Raw genomic sequence first — 15,870 nt, 5'->3', positions numbered from 1 at the left:
TTCTTCAGTAGTGTGTAACTCATGTCGGTCCACCTTGTGGCCACAAAATTCCAGTCGAGACTTGAGAAATTCGCATTTTGAAATATTGACACGTAAACCATACCTTTGGAGTCTCTCTAGCACAAGTTCAACATTCTGTGTTCTTCATCAGTGGGACCGGTGAGGAGCATGTCATCTAGTAGACATTGGGTGAAAGGCATGCCTGCCAGGACCTCATTCATGATCCGCTGCCAGATGGCTGGAGCTGGGGCTATGCCAAAAACCATGCGGTTATATTGGAATAATCCTTTGTGTGTGTTAATGGTCAACAGATGGCATGAATCTGGGTGTACGTGCAGTTAAGCTTGCTTTAAGGTCTATTTTTGTAATTTGCCCCCAAGCCAATGAGCCAAATTGATCTTCAAGTCGAGGCAATGGGTATTGATCCACAAGAAGTTGGTTGTTAAGGGCAATGCTGAAATCCCCACAAATCCTAATGTCCCGATTCTTTTTCTTGACCGGTACAATTAACGATGCCCATTCACTTCTATCAACTTTCGTTATGATCTTTTCAGCCAATAGGTGGTCCAGCTCTGCTTCCACTTTCTTCCGCAAGGCAAAAGGTACTGATCTTGCCTTACAAAAACGAGGTGTAGCACCAGGCTTCAAGAGGAGGTGGGCCATCTTTCCTTTTACAGTGCCCAAAGAGTCCTCAAAAACTTCCTTAATGCGTGACTTCAGAGATTCCACCCAATGGTCTACTTCAGAAAGCAATGTACATTGGGCAATGGCAAAAGGAGGCATGCCCAGGGCTTTGATCCAGTCCCTACCGTACAACGGAGGACCTCCTTTGCTTACAACATAAAGGCGTAGAGTCTGACTGCGGTTGCCTAATGTAACAAGGGGTTTCACATTACCCAAGGGTTGTAGTAGTTCCTTGCGGTAGGTTTGTAGTGTGAGATTTGTACGTTGGAGCGGTAGGGACAGACCCGATGCCTTTAAATCAGTCCGAATGAGAGACACAGCCGCCCCTGTATCAACATCCATGGAGACAGGCCAGCTATTGAGTGTGACATCCACTTTTATCACAGGAGTACTCCCAGCTACTTGAAACAGTCCAACATGCTGGCCACAGGTCTCCTCATTAGAGCTGAAGCCGTTATTGCCAGTATCCACAGGAAATGTCTGTTAACGTCTACCTTTTGTGGTAGCGCCCAATATGATCAGTCTTTCCACAGAGAAAACAAACGACATCCTTGAACTTGCAAGCAGGTGCACTGAGAGTAGTGTTACCACAACGTTAGCAAGTCGGCATCCTAGAGACAGAAGAATTAGGGTGGCGAGGTTTAGGCTGATTTGGGGACACCCGTCTTGGGTGTCGGGCGATAGCAGTGCGGAATATTTCCTCACCCTAGCTTGCAGGAGTTTCAGGAGGTGCCTTCAATATCCCTTAAGATATATATATATATATATATATATATAAAGATAAACAATTTGACTTTTCAGATTGTTTGAAAATTGTTGGAGTCTCTCATAGACCCTTGCTAGTGAGGTGGGGTGCGGTTTGGTTTTGGCAAGTGCCTGTATCCCATTGTTCTATTATTGCGGTCTGCCTTAAGATCAACCTATTATGGAATGTATATGTGTATGTGGATTGGCTCCTAAGGGGGAGGTTGTCCCACAGTGTATATCTCTTTGTGCCTGTGTTTGAATAAACAGTTCTTATTCTGGAAGATTCCAAAACCTATACAAGCCAAGTTGTCGGCTAGCTTTGTATGGGGGGCGGCTGGAAAATCTGATATCTATGTTCACGACTGGGAGGAAGCCGTATACTGACGGAAGTCCACAAGTAGTGTGGGTTACGGTTCCGTTACAAATACCTCTTCCATTATAGGGAATGGAGGGGATGTAGGAGACACAGGACACCAGAGGAGAGGGCCACATTCCAGCTCTGTGCCATTAAAACAAAAGCCATTGCACGCAATGCAGTCCAGCCCTGTGGAAGCCCCCACCCTTCCACATTGTTTGGTATATGTGATTGGTGGATGTGATGTCCAGGAGGCAGGAAGGGATTAATACAGAGTCAGAAGAAATCTGGGAAAACAATATTTATTTCATGTTTAAAAAAAAAAAAAAAAAATACAATTACACAAAAATGATCGATAAACAGAGGAAGGACATACAATACTGACCGGTAATATACAGCTGATGTCACTGCCCAAGATGGAGGACAGAGCTAGCATGCACCAATGGGGGGGACACCCTGAAGAGAGAACCCTCCCCCATTCTCTAGTGGGGGTCAACTGGAGAGATCCCTCCCCTATACACTAGTGGGGGTCACCTGGAGGAGAGATCCCTCTCTAATGCAACAAGGGTCACCAGGAAGAGAGACCCCCTCCCCTATAAACCAGTGGGGGTCACCTGGAGGCGAGATCCTTCTCCCATACACCAGTGGGGGGGTCATCTGGAAGAGATCCTTCCCCCATGCAACTAGGGTCGTCAGGAGGAGAGATTTCTCCCCCCCCCACCCTGGTGTATAAGGGAGGAGTCACTTGGAGGTGAGATGCCTCCCCCATACACCAGTGGGGGTCACCAGGAGGTGAGATCCCTCCCCCCTGCAACAAGGGTCACCAGGAAGAGAGATCCCTCCCCCATACATCAGTGCGGGTCACCTGGAGGAGACATGCCTCCCCCATACACCGGTAAGGGTCACCAGGAGGTGAGATCCCTCCCCCATACGATAGTATGGGGGGGTCACCCGAAGAAGAGATCCACTCCCACGCACCAGTGGGGGTCCCCTGGAAGTGAGATCCCTCCCCCCTGCAACAAGGGTCACCAGGAAGAGAGATCCCAAGCCCCTGCAACAAGGGTCACCAGGAAGAGAGATCCCTCCCCCATACATCAGTGGGGGTCACCTGGAGGAGAGATGCCTCCCCCATACACCGATAAGGGTCACCTGTAGTTGAGATCCCTCCCCCATACGACAGTAGGGTTCACCCGAAGAAGAGATCCACTCCCACGCACCAGTGGGGGTCACCAATGGCGGCTGACTCTGGGCCGTATAAAATATGTACAAGAAACCCTCTTCTTTCAATTTTCACAGAAAACACACCCCCCCACCCCCGCTCCGGATGAACGTTGATCATCATGATCTACACTATAAATACATTTACAAGCAGTTTTTTGTGGATGTTCGGGGACTGATGAGAAGACGAAGTATCAGCAGATGGTCAAAGGCCTCATCCATTCAGATCATCCACTGGTCCTGGTCCTGCTCAGCTCCCTCCATGTCGGCCTGAAAAACAGAAGAGAAGATTCAGAGGGTGGCACAAGGCTCAGCGTATAAGGTCACATGACTTCCGAGACATCTCATACACTCCGGTTATCATATCAAGCGTACAAAGTTACAATGTTGCAGCTTGATCAGTAGCTGGGAAGCACTGGTGATGTAGCCTTCTCAGGGGGGGGGCAGCTGGGAGGCACTGGTGATGTAGCCTTCTCAGGTGGGAGGCACTGGTGATGTAGCCTTCTCAGGTGGGGCAGCTGGGAGGCACTGGTGACGTAGCCTTCTCATGGGGCAGCTGGGAGGCACTGGTGATGTAGCCTTCTTGGGGGGCAGCTGGGAGGCGCTGGTGATGTAACCTTCTCAGGTGGGGCAGCTGGGAGGCACTGGTGACGTAGCCTTCTCATGGGGCAGCTGGGAGGCACTGGTGATGTAGCCTTTTCAGGTGGGGCAGCTGGGAGGCACTGGTGACGTAGCATTCTCAGATGGGGCAGCTGGGAGGCACTGGTGACGTAGCATTCTCAGGTGGGGCAGCTGGGAGGCACTGGTGACGTAGCATTCTCAGGTGGGGCAGCTGGGAGGCACTGGTGATGTAGCCTTCTCAGGTGGGGCAGCTGGGAGGCACTGGTGACGTAGCCTTCTCATGGGGCAGCTGGGAGGCACTGGTGATGTAGCCTTTTCAGGTGGGGCAGCTGGGAGGCACTGATGACGTAGCATTCTCAGGTGGGGCAGCTGGGAGGCACTGGTGATGTAGCCTTCTCAGGTGGGGCAGCTGGGAGGCACTGGTGACGTAGCCTTCTCATGGGGCAGCTGGGAGGCACTGGTGATGTAGCCTTCTCAGGTGGGGCAGCTGGGAGGCACTGGCAATGTAGCCTTCTCAGGGGGGGGGGGCACTGGTGATGTAGCCTTCTCAGGTGGGAGGCACTGGTGATGTAGCCTTCTCAGGGGGGGGCAGCTGGGAGGCACTGGCAATGTAGCCTTCTCAGGGGGGGGGGGGGGCAGCTGGGAGGCACTGGCAATGTAGCCTTCTCAGGTGGGAGGCACTGGTGATGTAGCCTTCTCAGGTGGGGCAGCTGGGAGGCACTGGTGATGTAGCCTTCTTGGGGGGGGGGGGGGGGGAGGAAGAGTGTCTTCCCTCCGACACTCTAGATTGTGGGCGGGCCCTCACTGTCTGTATTTACAGTGCAGGACTGATGATCCTCCATTGTACCTGATGAGGTCACAGCTGCAACCACCAGCCAGTGCACTGAAGAGAAGATCCACAGAAAGGATGAAGCAGAAGCAGGGAGGCCCTTGCACTGCAGGTCCTCAGGTACAGATTCCTCTCCAGCAAGGAGAACAGTGAGCAGCACAGTAGTGACATCCCCAAATCTCACTTCAAATCTTTTGAGGCCAGCAATCAGAGAGGCTGCAGTGCCGTAGCTGATCTCACACTGTAGATATAGTTATGAGAATCAGAAAAAGTGCGCCTAGACACAGGAAGTGCCCCGATATCAGGAGCGCCTAGACGCAGGAAGTGGCCAGATATAAGGAGCGCCTAGACACAGGAAGTGCCCCGAAATCAGGAGCGCCTAGACACAGGAAGTGCCCCGATATCAGGAGCGCCTAGGTACAGGAAGTGCCCCGATATCAGGAGCGCCTAGGCACAGGAAGTGCCCCGATATCAGGAGCGCCTAGGCACAGGAAGTGCCCCGATATCAGGAGCGCCTAGGCACAGGAAGTGCCCCGATATCAGGAGCGCCTAGACACAGGAAGTGCCGCGATATCAGGAGCGCCTAGGCACAGGAAGTGCCCCGCTATTGGGTGGGTGGAGGAATCACTCTAATACCTTCTCCCGGGCACAGTTTCTATCGCACAGTGATGACGTCACCGACCTCTGGCTGGGTACCTCACTAAGAAAGAAGATCGGTTTGAGGAAAAAAAATACTGACTTAAGCGATGTGTCCCTGGACAGGCAGTAGGGGGCGGTACTGCGGCGATGTGTCCCTGGACAGGCAGTAGGGGGGCGGTACTGCGGCGATGTGTCCCTGGACAGGCAGTAGGGGGCGGTACTGCGGCGATGTGTCCCTGGACAGGCAGTAGGGGGCGGTACTGCGGCGATGTGTCCCTGGACAGGCAGTAGGGGGCGGTACTGCGGCGATGTGTTCCTGGACAGGCAGCAGGGGGCGGTACTGCGGCGATGTGTTCCTGGACAGGCAGCAGGGGGCGGTACTGCGGCGATGTGTTCCTGGACAGGCAGTAGGAGGCGGTACTGCAGCGATGTGTCCCTGGACAGGCAGTAGGGGGCGGTACTGCGGCGATGTGTTCCTGGACAGGCAGCAGGAGGCGGTACTGCGGCGATGTGTCCCTGGACAGGCAGTAGGGGGCGGTACTGCGGCGATGTGTCCCTGGACAGGCAGTAGGGGGCGGTACTGCGGCGATGTGTTCTCACTAAAGTAAGTACACCCCTAACTGACAATTGCGCGGTCATGCAACGCCGTACCCAAACGAAATTTACGTCCTTTTTTGCCCACAAACAGAGCTTTCTTTTGGTATTTGATCACCTGTGCGATTTTCATTTTTTGCGATAATAAAAAAAAAGCGACAATTTTGAAAAAATAACAATATTTTTCTACTTTCACAGTTAAAAAATATCCAATATATACAATTTTTGTCATATATTTAGGCCAAAATGTATTTAGCGCCATGTCTGTGACAAAAAAAAATTCCCAATGAGCGTATTTTTAACCGCTTGCCGACTGCTTAACGACGATTTACGTCGGCAGTCAGCCCCTCACAGGCAAAGCGACGTAGGGCTACAGACACAGGAAGTGCCCTGCCTAGACACAGGAAGTGCCCCGATATCAGGAGCGCCTAGGCACAGGAAGTGCCCCGCTATTGGGTGGGTGGAGGAATCACTCTAATACCTTCTCCCGGGCACAGTTTCTATCGCACAGTGATGACGTCACCGACCTCTGGCTGGGTACCTCACTAAGAAAGAAGATCGGTTTGAGGAAAAATAATACTGACTTAAGCGATGTGTCCCTGGACAGGCAGTAGGGGGGCAGTACTGCGGAGATGTGTCCCTGGACAGGCAGTAGGGGGCGGTACTGCGGCGATGTGTCCCTGGACAGGCAGTAGGAGGCGGTACTGCGGCGATGTGTCCCTGGACAGGCAGTAGGGGGCGGTACTGCGGCGATGTGTTCCTGGACAGGCAGCAGGGGGCGGTACTGCGGCGATGTGTTCCTGGACAGGCAGCAGGGGGCGGTACTGCGGCGATGTGTTCCTGGACAGGCAGTAGGAGGCGGTACTGCAGCGATGTGTCCCTGGACAGGCAGTAGGGGGGCGGTACTGCGGCGATGTGTCCCTGGACAGGCAGTAGGGGGCGGTACTGCGGCGATGTGTCCCTGGACAGGCAGTAGGGGGCGGTACTGCGGCGATGTGTCCCTGGACAGGCAGCAGGGGGCGGTAATGCGGCGATGTGTTCCTGGACAGGCAGCAGGGGGCGGTAATGCGGCGATGTGTCCCTGGACAGGCAGCAGGGGGCGGTAATGCGGCGATGTGTCCCTGGACAGGCAGCAGGGGGCGGTAATGCGGCGATGTGTCCCTGGACAGGCAGCAGGGGGCGGTACTGCGGCGATGTGTCCCTGGACAGGCAGCAGGGGGCGGTACTGCGGCGATGTGTCCCTGGACAGGCAGCAGGGGGCGGTACTGCGGCGATGTGTCCCTGGACAGGCAGCAGGGGGCGGTAATGCGGCGATGTGTCCTTGGACAGGCAGCAGGGGGCGGTACTGCGGCGATGTGTCCCTGGACAGGCAGTAGGGGGCGGTACTGTGGCGATGTGCCCCTGGACAGGCAGTAGGGGGCGGTACTGCGGCGATGTGTCCCTGGACAGGCAGTAGGGGGCGGTACTGCTCTGAGGATGAAAGCTCAGGCAGACACAGCCGGACTCTTCCACTGACCTCAATCTCACCGTCATCTGGAGACTCGTTATAATCGTTCATCTCATCCATGTCCTGCATGTCTTCATCGTCCTCCGAATCCTCCTCACTGTCCTCGTCATCCTCATCGTCCTCTTCCTCCTCCTCGTCGTAGGGCTGGGGGATGAGGTAGGCAGAGTTACAGATATAGAGATATAGATACACACACAGATATATATGTATATATATATATATATATATATAAATATAAAACACACACACACACACATATTTATATTATCTCACTAAAGTAAGTACACCCCTAACTGACAATTGCGCGGTCATGCAATGCCGTACCCAAACGAAATTTACGTCCTTTTTTCCCACAAACAGAGCTTTCTTTTGGTATTTGATCACCTGTGCAATTTTCATTTTTTGCGATAATAAAAAAAAAAGCGACAATTTTGAAAAAATAACAATATTTTTCTACTTTGACAGTTAAAAAATATCCAATATATTCAATTTTTGTCATATATTTAGGCCAAAATGTATTTAGCTACATGTCTGTGACAAAAACAAATTCCCAATGAGCGTATTTTTTACCGCTTGCCGACTGCTTAACGACGATTTACGTCGGCAGTCAGCCCCTCACAGGCAAAGCGACGTAGGGCTACATCGCTAGCCTGTGAGGCTCTGGGGAGCGAGCGCGCGCCGCCGGATGCGTGCTCCCGTTCCCGCCGGGCACTCGCGATCGTCCGTTACACCGGGAGAAAGGCAGGCGGCTGATGTAAACAAAGCCGCCTGTCATTCTCTCCTGTGTAAGAATGGAGATCAGACGGTTCTACTATGTAGGACCATTGATCACTGTTCTTACACACACAGCCACAGCCAATCACAGTTAGAAAACGGGTGCAAAAGGTTGAAACAGAGCTACTTTTCAAGTGATAAAGGTGCCAAGCGAATAAATAAATAAATAGTGATATTGTGTATATTTTATATCATAAAGTGCTCAAGTGATTGATGGTCAATATAATGACCGACCTTTATTGACCCCTGAAAGATGCACACTGATTGGGTGCAAATAAATCAATAAAAGTTGAATAAAAAACAGTGAATTTATTTAGAGGGAACCTGCGGTTAAACAGCGTGATATATCAGTGATGACAGTGATAGGAATTCATAAAATCAATTTGATAAATGAACTAAATAGATTCCAAAAACGGTGAATTTATTTAAGAAGAGCCTGCTGTTAAGCAGTGTGATGTACCTGTGATAATAGTGATAAGAGTTCATAAAATCAATTTAATGACTAGAATAAAATAGGTTTCCGGCTCTTTTTGAAAACAATAACCAACAATAAGAACCGGAAGAATTGTATATATAGGTGACCAGGCAAGTGGTTTAAGAAAGAAACTTCGGTTGCAATCACAAGTGTGACCACTTGGTGTCGCACCTCATATACAACCTGCTGTATATTAGAAATAATGGGACCGATGGTAATGTCCTGGGGTTCCTCCGATGCGATCTCCCTCCTTGTTCCTCAAAAATATAGAGAGAGAGGGGGGACCCCTTGGTATAGTATATAGTGCAATTTAAATGGCTGAGGTAGTGACTCACAGTTACGGCTGTCCGCGATCAGCAGAGAAACCGGGAAGCTTCCGCGTTCCACGGCCCTGGCTCCAAAACCGGAAGAGACGTAATGACGTATGACTCCACCCTATGCGTTTCGTCAGAGGACGTCTGCTGGAGCGGCGTCAACATATCGAGCTCCCGGCTATTAAATAGCTGCAACCATACGGCCTCCTCCGCCACCATATTGGTGCTCGCAAATAGAAGCCGGTCAGAGGACATGTTATGCCTCGCTGCAATGCCAGCCTAATTTACGATGGAGTGGCAGCTAATCCCTTATCATTTCGGGACAGCCTGTACCGAACATAGTTAAATTTAAAAAAGTGCAAAAATTGCAAAAAATAAAATAAAAGGCTTTTATTATATAACCCAAAACTTTTAAAATTGAAAAATAAAAAAAAATGTAGATAAAAAAATATCCATTGAAGGAATTTAGATCATATCCTCTTTGCTAAAATACCACTCTAAAGTTTTTATGGGGAACAGAGAGGGTCATGCAACAAAGAATCTGCTGTATTATAGATGTATAATCACCCGCTCCCCTTTTATCTCTTTATATACATTTTATCCTTTTTTATTGTGTTGCACCATTTCCCTTTTATCTGTTTATTATTATCATTTTTATAGGTTTTAATTAAACAAGTTTTTATTAAGATCCTTTTAAAAAAGCCCTCCCATTTTTTAACACTTTTTAAACACATTCTAATAATTTTACTATTTTTATTACCATTTTTTGCCAATATTTTTTACTACCACATAGATCTAAAAAGGCCTCCCTTGTTATGCCCAGTGGAACACAACATTCCCCAGTAATGCAGTTTTCATCCTCCCAGGTACTTATAGCTCCCTTTACCATTTTTTAACATTCCTTTAACAGGGTTTCCTAAACATTTTAACCTAATTTTTACTGGTATTTTTTACTAGTTTTATTAGGTTTTAAAAAAGTCCAAAAAAAACCCATTTACCACGATGTCTTTCTACAAATAAAGTGTACGTGTTTGCCTCAGCTACACAAATTTTGAAACTCCGTTTGCCTCTTTAAGGCCAGGGCTTGACAAATTTGCCTGAAATCTAGGAGCCAGCTAAAAAAGTTAGTTAGTATTTTATTCTAGTCATTAAATTGATTTTATGAACTCTTATCACTATTATCACGGGTACATCACACTGCTTAACAGCGGGCTCTTCTTAAATAAATTCACCGTTTTTGGAATCTATTTAGTTCATTTATCAAATTGATTTTATGAATTCCTATCACGGTCATCACTGATATATCACGCTGTTTAACAGCAGGTTCCCTCTAAATAAATTCACTGTTTTTTATTCAACTTTTATTGATTTATTTGCACCCAATCAGTGTGCATCTTTCAGGGGTCAATAAAGGTCGGTCATTATATTGACCATCAATCACTTGAGCACTTAAAGAGGTTGTAAACTCGTTTAAAAAATTTTTTTTTTTTTTTTACAACCTGCAAGAGAAAGACATAATGAGCTAGTATGCATCGCATACTAGCTCATTATGAAATACTTACCTTAGAACGAGCCCCCGCCGTGCCGCTCTCTTACCTGTATGACGGGCGACATGACATGTCGCCCGTCTTCCGGGATCGCGGCATCCGGTCATCTGATTGGCCGGAGCCGCGGTGACGTCACTCCCGCGCACGCGCGCGGGAGCCGACGGTCACGGCACGGGGCTCTGAAGGAACGGCACGATCAGCCGTTCCTTCAGAGCGCATGCGCCAGTGACGTCACTGGCTGCATTAAAGGTAAATATCTCCTAAACGGTGCATGTTTAGGAGATATTTACAGTACCTATAGGTAAGCCTTAATATAGGCTTACCTATAGGTACAACTTCCCGAGGAGGGTTTACTTCCTCTTTAATGATATAAAATATACACAATATCACTATTTATTTATTTATTTATTCGCTTGGCACCTTTATCACTTGAAAGGTAGCGCTGTTTCAACCTTTTGCACCCGTTTTCATTTATTAACCCTTTCTTAGGGTTGGTTGTAGGCAGCTTACACCTTAGTTTTTTTTTAAATATATTTATTGTAAACTCCATAGCGCTGGTCACCTCTTGTTTATTCTAATCACAGTTAGAAGCACACCCCTAGGGACACACTTAACCCCTCCCTCTCAAAAAAAAGTTAACCCCTTCACTGCCAGTGTCATTTTTACAGTAAGGCTCCGTTCACATGTAGGCGTTTTGGGGCGTTTTTGGGGAGTTTTTCTGCTCTAGGATCAGCTCTCAAAACGCCCAACAAGACAAATCCTATTCATTTCAATGGCCCCTGTTCACATCTGAGCGTTTTGACGCTGTAAGCAAAACGCCCAACGCTCAAAAAAGTACATGAGCTTCTTTTTGGGCAGATTACAGGCGTTTTCCATTGGTTTCTATTCAATCTAAAAACACCTGCACAAAAAACGCCTGTAAAAACGCCTGTAAATCGCGGTAAAAAACGCGCGAAAACGCTACACTCAGGTGTGAATGTAGCCTAAGTGCATATGTATAGCACTGATTACTGCAGTAATGTCACTGGTCCCCCCAAAAGTGTCAAAAATGTCAGTCAAGGGTCCGATCTGTCCGCCGCAATGTCGCAGTCCCGCAAAAAAAAAAAAAAATCGCAGATCGCCGCCATTACTCGTTAAAAAAAAAAAAAAAAAAAAAAAAAAAAAAACAACAAAAACCTTTCCCTTTGTTAGTAAACGCGATAACTTTTGCACAAACCAATCAAAATACGCTTTTTGCGATTTTTTTTTTTTTCCCTAACGTATGGTAAAAAAAAACGAAATTGGCCTAAAATGTTAAAAAATTTTGATTTTTACATTTTTGGGGGGGAATTTCACAAAAAAAAAAAAAAAAAATGTGAAAAATATTGTTATTTTTGCAAAATTGTCGCTCTTTTTTTTGTTTATAGCGCAAAAAGTAAAAAAAAAATGACAAATCTTTCCCTTAGTTAGTAAACGTAATAACTTTTGCACAAACCAATCAAAATACGCTTTTTGCAATTTTTTTTTTTTCTTTCCCTAACGTATGGTAAAAAAAAAAAACAAAATTGGCCTAAAATGTTACAAAATTTTGATTTTTACATTTGGGGGGGGGGGGGGGGGGGGATTTCACAAAAAAAAAAATGTGAAAAATATTGTTATTTTTGCAAAATTGTCGCTTTTTTTTGTTTATAGCGCATGATCAAAAAATCGCACAGGTGATCAAATACCACCAAAAGAAAGCTCTGTTTGTGGGGAAAAAAGGACGCCAAATTTGTTTAGGTACAGCGTCGCACGACCGCGCAATTGTCCGTTAAAGTGACGCAGTGCCGAATCGCAAAATAGGCCCTGGTCAGGAAGGGGGTAAAAATCTTAAGTGGTTAAGCCCCAGAAGATTTTTCCCCCTTCCTGACCACCAGGCCTATTTTGCGATTCGGCACTGCGACACTTTACGCAATTGCGCGGTCGTGCGATGCTGTACCCAAATGAAATTGATGTCCTTTTTTCCCCACAAACAGAGATTTCTTTTGGTGGTATTTGATCACCTGTGCGATTTTTAATTTTTGCTCTATAAACAAAAAAAGAGCGACAATTTTGAAAAAATAATATTTTTCACATTTTTTTATATGAAATTCCCCCCCCCCAAAAAAATGTAAAAATCAAAATTTTTTAACATTTTAGGCCAATTTTGTTTTTTTTTTTACCATACGTTAGGGAAAAAAACAAAAAACGTATTTTGATTGGTTTGTGCAAAAGTTATTACGTTTACTAACAAAGGGAAAGATTTCTGTCATTTTTTTTTTTTACTTTTTGCGCTATAAACAAAAAAAAGAGCGACAATTTTCAAAAAATAATAATATTTTTCACATTTCTTTATATGAAATCCCCCCCCCCCCCAAAAAAAAAAAGTAAAAAATCTAAATTTAACATTTTAGGCCAATTTGTTTTCTGCTACATATGTTCGGTTAAAAAAAAAAAAAATAAATAAATAAATAAAAAAAAAAACGCAAAAAGCGTGTTTTGATTGGTTTGCGCAAAAGTTATCGCAGCTACTAACTACGGGAAATTTATGTCATTTTTATTGTTTTTTTTTTTAACGAGAAATGGCGGCGATCTGTGTTTTTTTTTTGCGGGACTGAGACATTGCGGCGGACAGATCGGACCCGTGATCGACATTTTTGGGGTACCAGTGACATTACTGCAGTAATCAGTGCTAAAGATATGCACTGTTACTGTAATAATGACACTGGCAGGGAAGGGGTTAATTTTATTGGAGAGGGAGGGGTTAATGTATGCCTGGTGCTTACTGACGTGTGTGGGGGGAGGGGACTGAGTGACACAGGGACAGATTGCAGGTTGAGCTATGCTGAACCCTGTAATCTGTCACTGTTTGTCACTTAGGAGATCCGCCCACTTTGTTTACACAAGTGGGCGGATCTCCAGACTCGATTCCCCGACGATCGGGGAAGAGCGGCGGTGATCACCTGGCCCGACTCCCGCTGTGACTGAATACAGCGGGAGCGAGCCTCCGGCGGCGCGCGCGCGCCGCCCAAAAGGGGAGGAGTCCAGCGACGTAGGTCTACGCCGCTGGACGATAACGAGCCACTTTGCCGCAGTACGCTCAACGTGAGCGGTCGGCAAGTGGTTAATGTCTAAACCGCTGGCAACAAAAGTCAGTACACCCCTGTTGTAAAGTCTTCTTTTTTTTTTTTTTAATAAAAACAAACTTGTTATACTTCCCTCCTCTGTGCACAGAGCAGCTCAGATCCTCCTCTTCTCGGGTCCCCTCCCTCCTCCTGGCCCCTCCCTCCTTTTGGGTGCCCCCACAGGAAGCAGCTTGCTATGGGGGCACCTGAGCTGAGTCACAGCTCCCTCTGTATCCATTCAGACAAGGAGCTGCACCCCCGGCCCCCTTTCTATACTCATTGGCTGACTGACTTTGATTGACAGCAGCAGGAGCCAATTGCGCTGAGCTGCTGTCTCAGCCAATCAGGAGGAGAGTCCCTGATGGCCGAGACTATCCTACAACATCGCTGGAGCTGGAGGGACCTCAGGTAAGTATTAGGGGGGGGGGGGGGGGTCGGCTACACACAGAAGGCTTTTTTTTATCCTATTGTATAGAATCCACCTTCTGCCTTTGCAACCACTTTAGGGGTGAAGTATATATAAAAAAAAAAAAAAGTAGTGTAGCTCCGCCCTAGACAGGAAGTGATGTCATCATAATGTTGGTTTGGTCCTCCAAGATCATAGAGGTGATCAGAGACGATCTGGTTTCTGTTCATCTCTATGGCCAGCCACACGAACCGAACCGTAGGTTTGTTCAATGATGAGCACATGGGGAGGCGGCTTGTTAGGCCCCTCCCACTGCTCCTAAAAGTGACCCAGCGGCTAATCAGCCGCTCGGATCGCTTTTAGGAGCAAGATTCTGCGACCAAAAAAATGGTTATTGCTGATGGCTTTATAGACAGCCCCCGCCAAACCAGGTGCAAGCCGCAACCCACATATACAGCGTGGTGTAGAGGTGGATAAAGGGGTCCCAGTGGGATGGGAGAGCCTGGGAAAGCCATGGAAGGTGGCGGGGGAGGTTCTACTAAAACACCCCCCCCCGCCCCCCAGACTATGCACCCCATCCTCCCTCCACTCCAGCTCTGGCAATGAAAGATTAAAAAGGGGTGTGTGCTTTTGCATTTGAGGGTGTGGTCTCCCTCTGTGGGGGGCGTGGTCTCACCTCGGAGGCGGGCTTTCCTATGGGGACCAGGTTGTTGTCTTTCTCTGCGATGCTCTGGAGCTGCAGGAGGAGAAAATACCAACATAGTGATAAGTACGGGGGAGGGGACACACCATGGGGGGATTCTGGGGTCACCAAAGGGGAGAGGGCTTTCTAGGGTTATCATGGGGGATGCTGAGGTCACTGTGGGGGTAGTGGTGGGGGGGGGGGGATGTTCTGAGGTCACTGTGGGGGTAGTGGTGGGGGGGGGGGGGATGTTCTGAGGTCACTGTGGGGGTAGTGGTGGGGGGGTGTTCTGGGGTCACTGTGGGGGTTGTGGTGGGGGGGGGGTGTTCTGGGGTCACTGTGGGGGATTTGGGGTCACCATGGAGGATATTCTGTAGTCACTGTATGGAGGATTCTGGGGTCACCATGGAGAGGATTTTGGGGGGGGGGGGGGAGAAATCTGGGGTTACCCAGAGGTCACTATGGAGAGAATTCTGGGGTCACTGTGGGGGTTTTGGGGTCACCATGGAGGTGGATTCTGGGGTCACAATGAACGAGGGTCACTGTGTGGAAAATACTGGGGTCGCCATGGACTAGGGTCACCATAGATAGTATCCCGGGGTCACTGTGGGGGGGGGGGGGGGGGAGGGGAATCTGGGATCACCCAGTGGGGGGAATCCTTGGGACACCATGGAGAGAATTCTGGATTGATTCTGAGGTTACCAATGGAGACATTTTGGGGTCACCATGGAAAATATTCTGGGGTCACCATGGAGAGGATTCTGGGGGGAGGTGGGGTTATGGTGTGGGGGTGGATTCTGGGGTCACTGTGGTGGGGGGATGGGGGGGGGGAATCTGGGGTCACCATGGAGAATATTTTGGGGTCACTGTAGAGGGGAAGGATCTGGGGGTCACAGTGTGGGGGAGCATTTGTTGTCAAGGACGGGGGGGGGGGGGGGGGAGAGGGATGATTTAGGGTCAAGGGGGGGGGGGGGATTCTGGGATTTCGATGAGGAGCTAGGGGAGATTCTGGGGTCACTGTGTGGGTGTGGGGGGGTCACACTGGGGAAGAGGGGTTATTTAGGGTCACGGCAGGGGGGGGGGGGTAATCTGAGGTCACGGTGGGGGAGGGGACTCACCCAGGCCTGGTGCTGTTGCTCCTGTTGCTGCAGTTCGTTCTCATCCACACACGGCCGATCCAGATTGAACCACAGAGAGTCGGTGACTTGTGGGAGGAGCGATGGGAAGAGGGTGGACATGATCTGCGGGGGAGGGAAGAGGGCGGAGTTATCCATCTGCATCCACCACTGACAACCTGCTTCTGAAGAAGCGCGTTGTTAGTGTGAAACGCGTTACCTTCCCATGGTCTGTGTCCTC

At 48.5% G+C, this 15,870-nt stretch overlaps 1 protein-coding gene across 2 annotated transcripts; it reads right to left on the bottom strand.

Annotated features, from left to right (window-relative positions):
• Positions 1-2,954: 2,954 nt before the first annotated feature.
• LOC309555989 (anaphase-promoting complex subunit 15) lies at positions 2,955-15,766 on the bottom strand. 2 transcript variants are annotated; one of them, XM_082258241.1, is made up of 4 exons: positions 15,633-15,766; positions 14,509-14,568; positions 7,204-7,338; positions 2,955-3,274 (listed from the first exon to the last, which is right to left on the bottom strand). In XM_082258241.1, exons 1-4 carry the CDS (start codon positions 15,750-15,752, stop codon positions 3,227-3,229), a joined length of 363 nt encoding a protein of 120 aa, XP_082114367.1. In that variant the 5' UTR covers positions 15,753-15,766; the 3' UTR covers positions 2,955-3,226. The 2 variants fall into 2 exon arrangements, with proteins under 2 accessions (XP_082114367.1, XP_082114368.1); XM_082258242.1 differs by having other exon boundaries at positions 7,215-7,338.
• Between the last annotated feature and the right edge of the window lie 104 nt (positions 15,767-15,870).

Source organism: Pelophylax lessonae (genome assembly GCF_965119305.1).
Source record: "Pelophylax lessonae genome assembly, chromosome: 5".
Lineage (NCBI taxonomy): Eukaryota > Metazoa > Chordata > Amphibia > Anura > Ranidae > Pelophylax > Pelophylax lessonae.
Note: the sequence above shows the minus strand (reverse complement) of the source record. Positions and strands in the feature narration are given on the sequence as shown.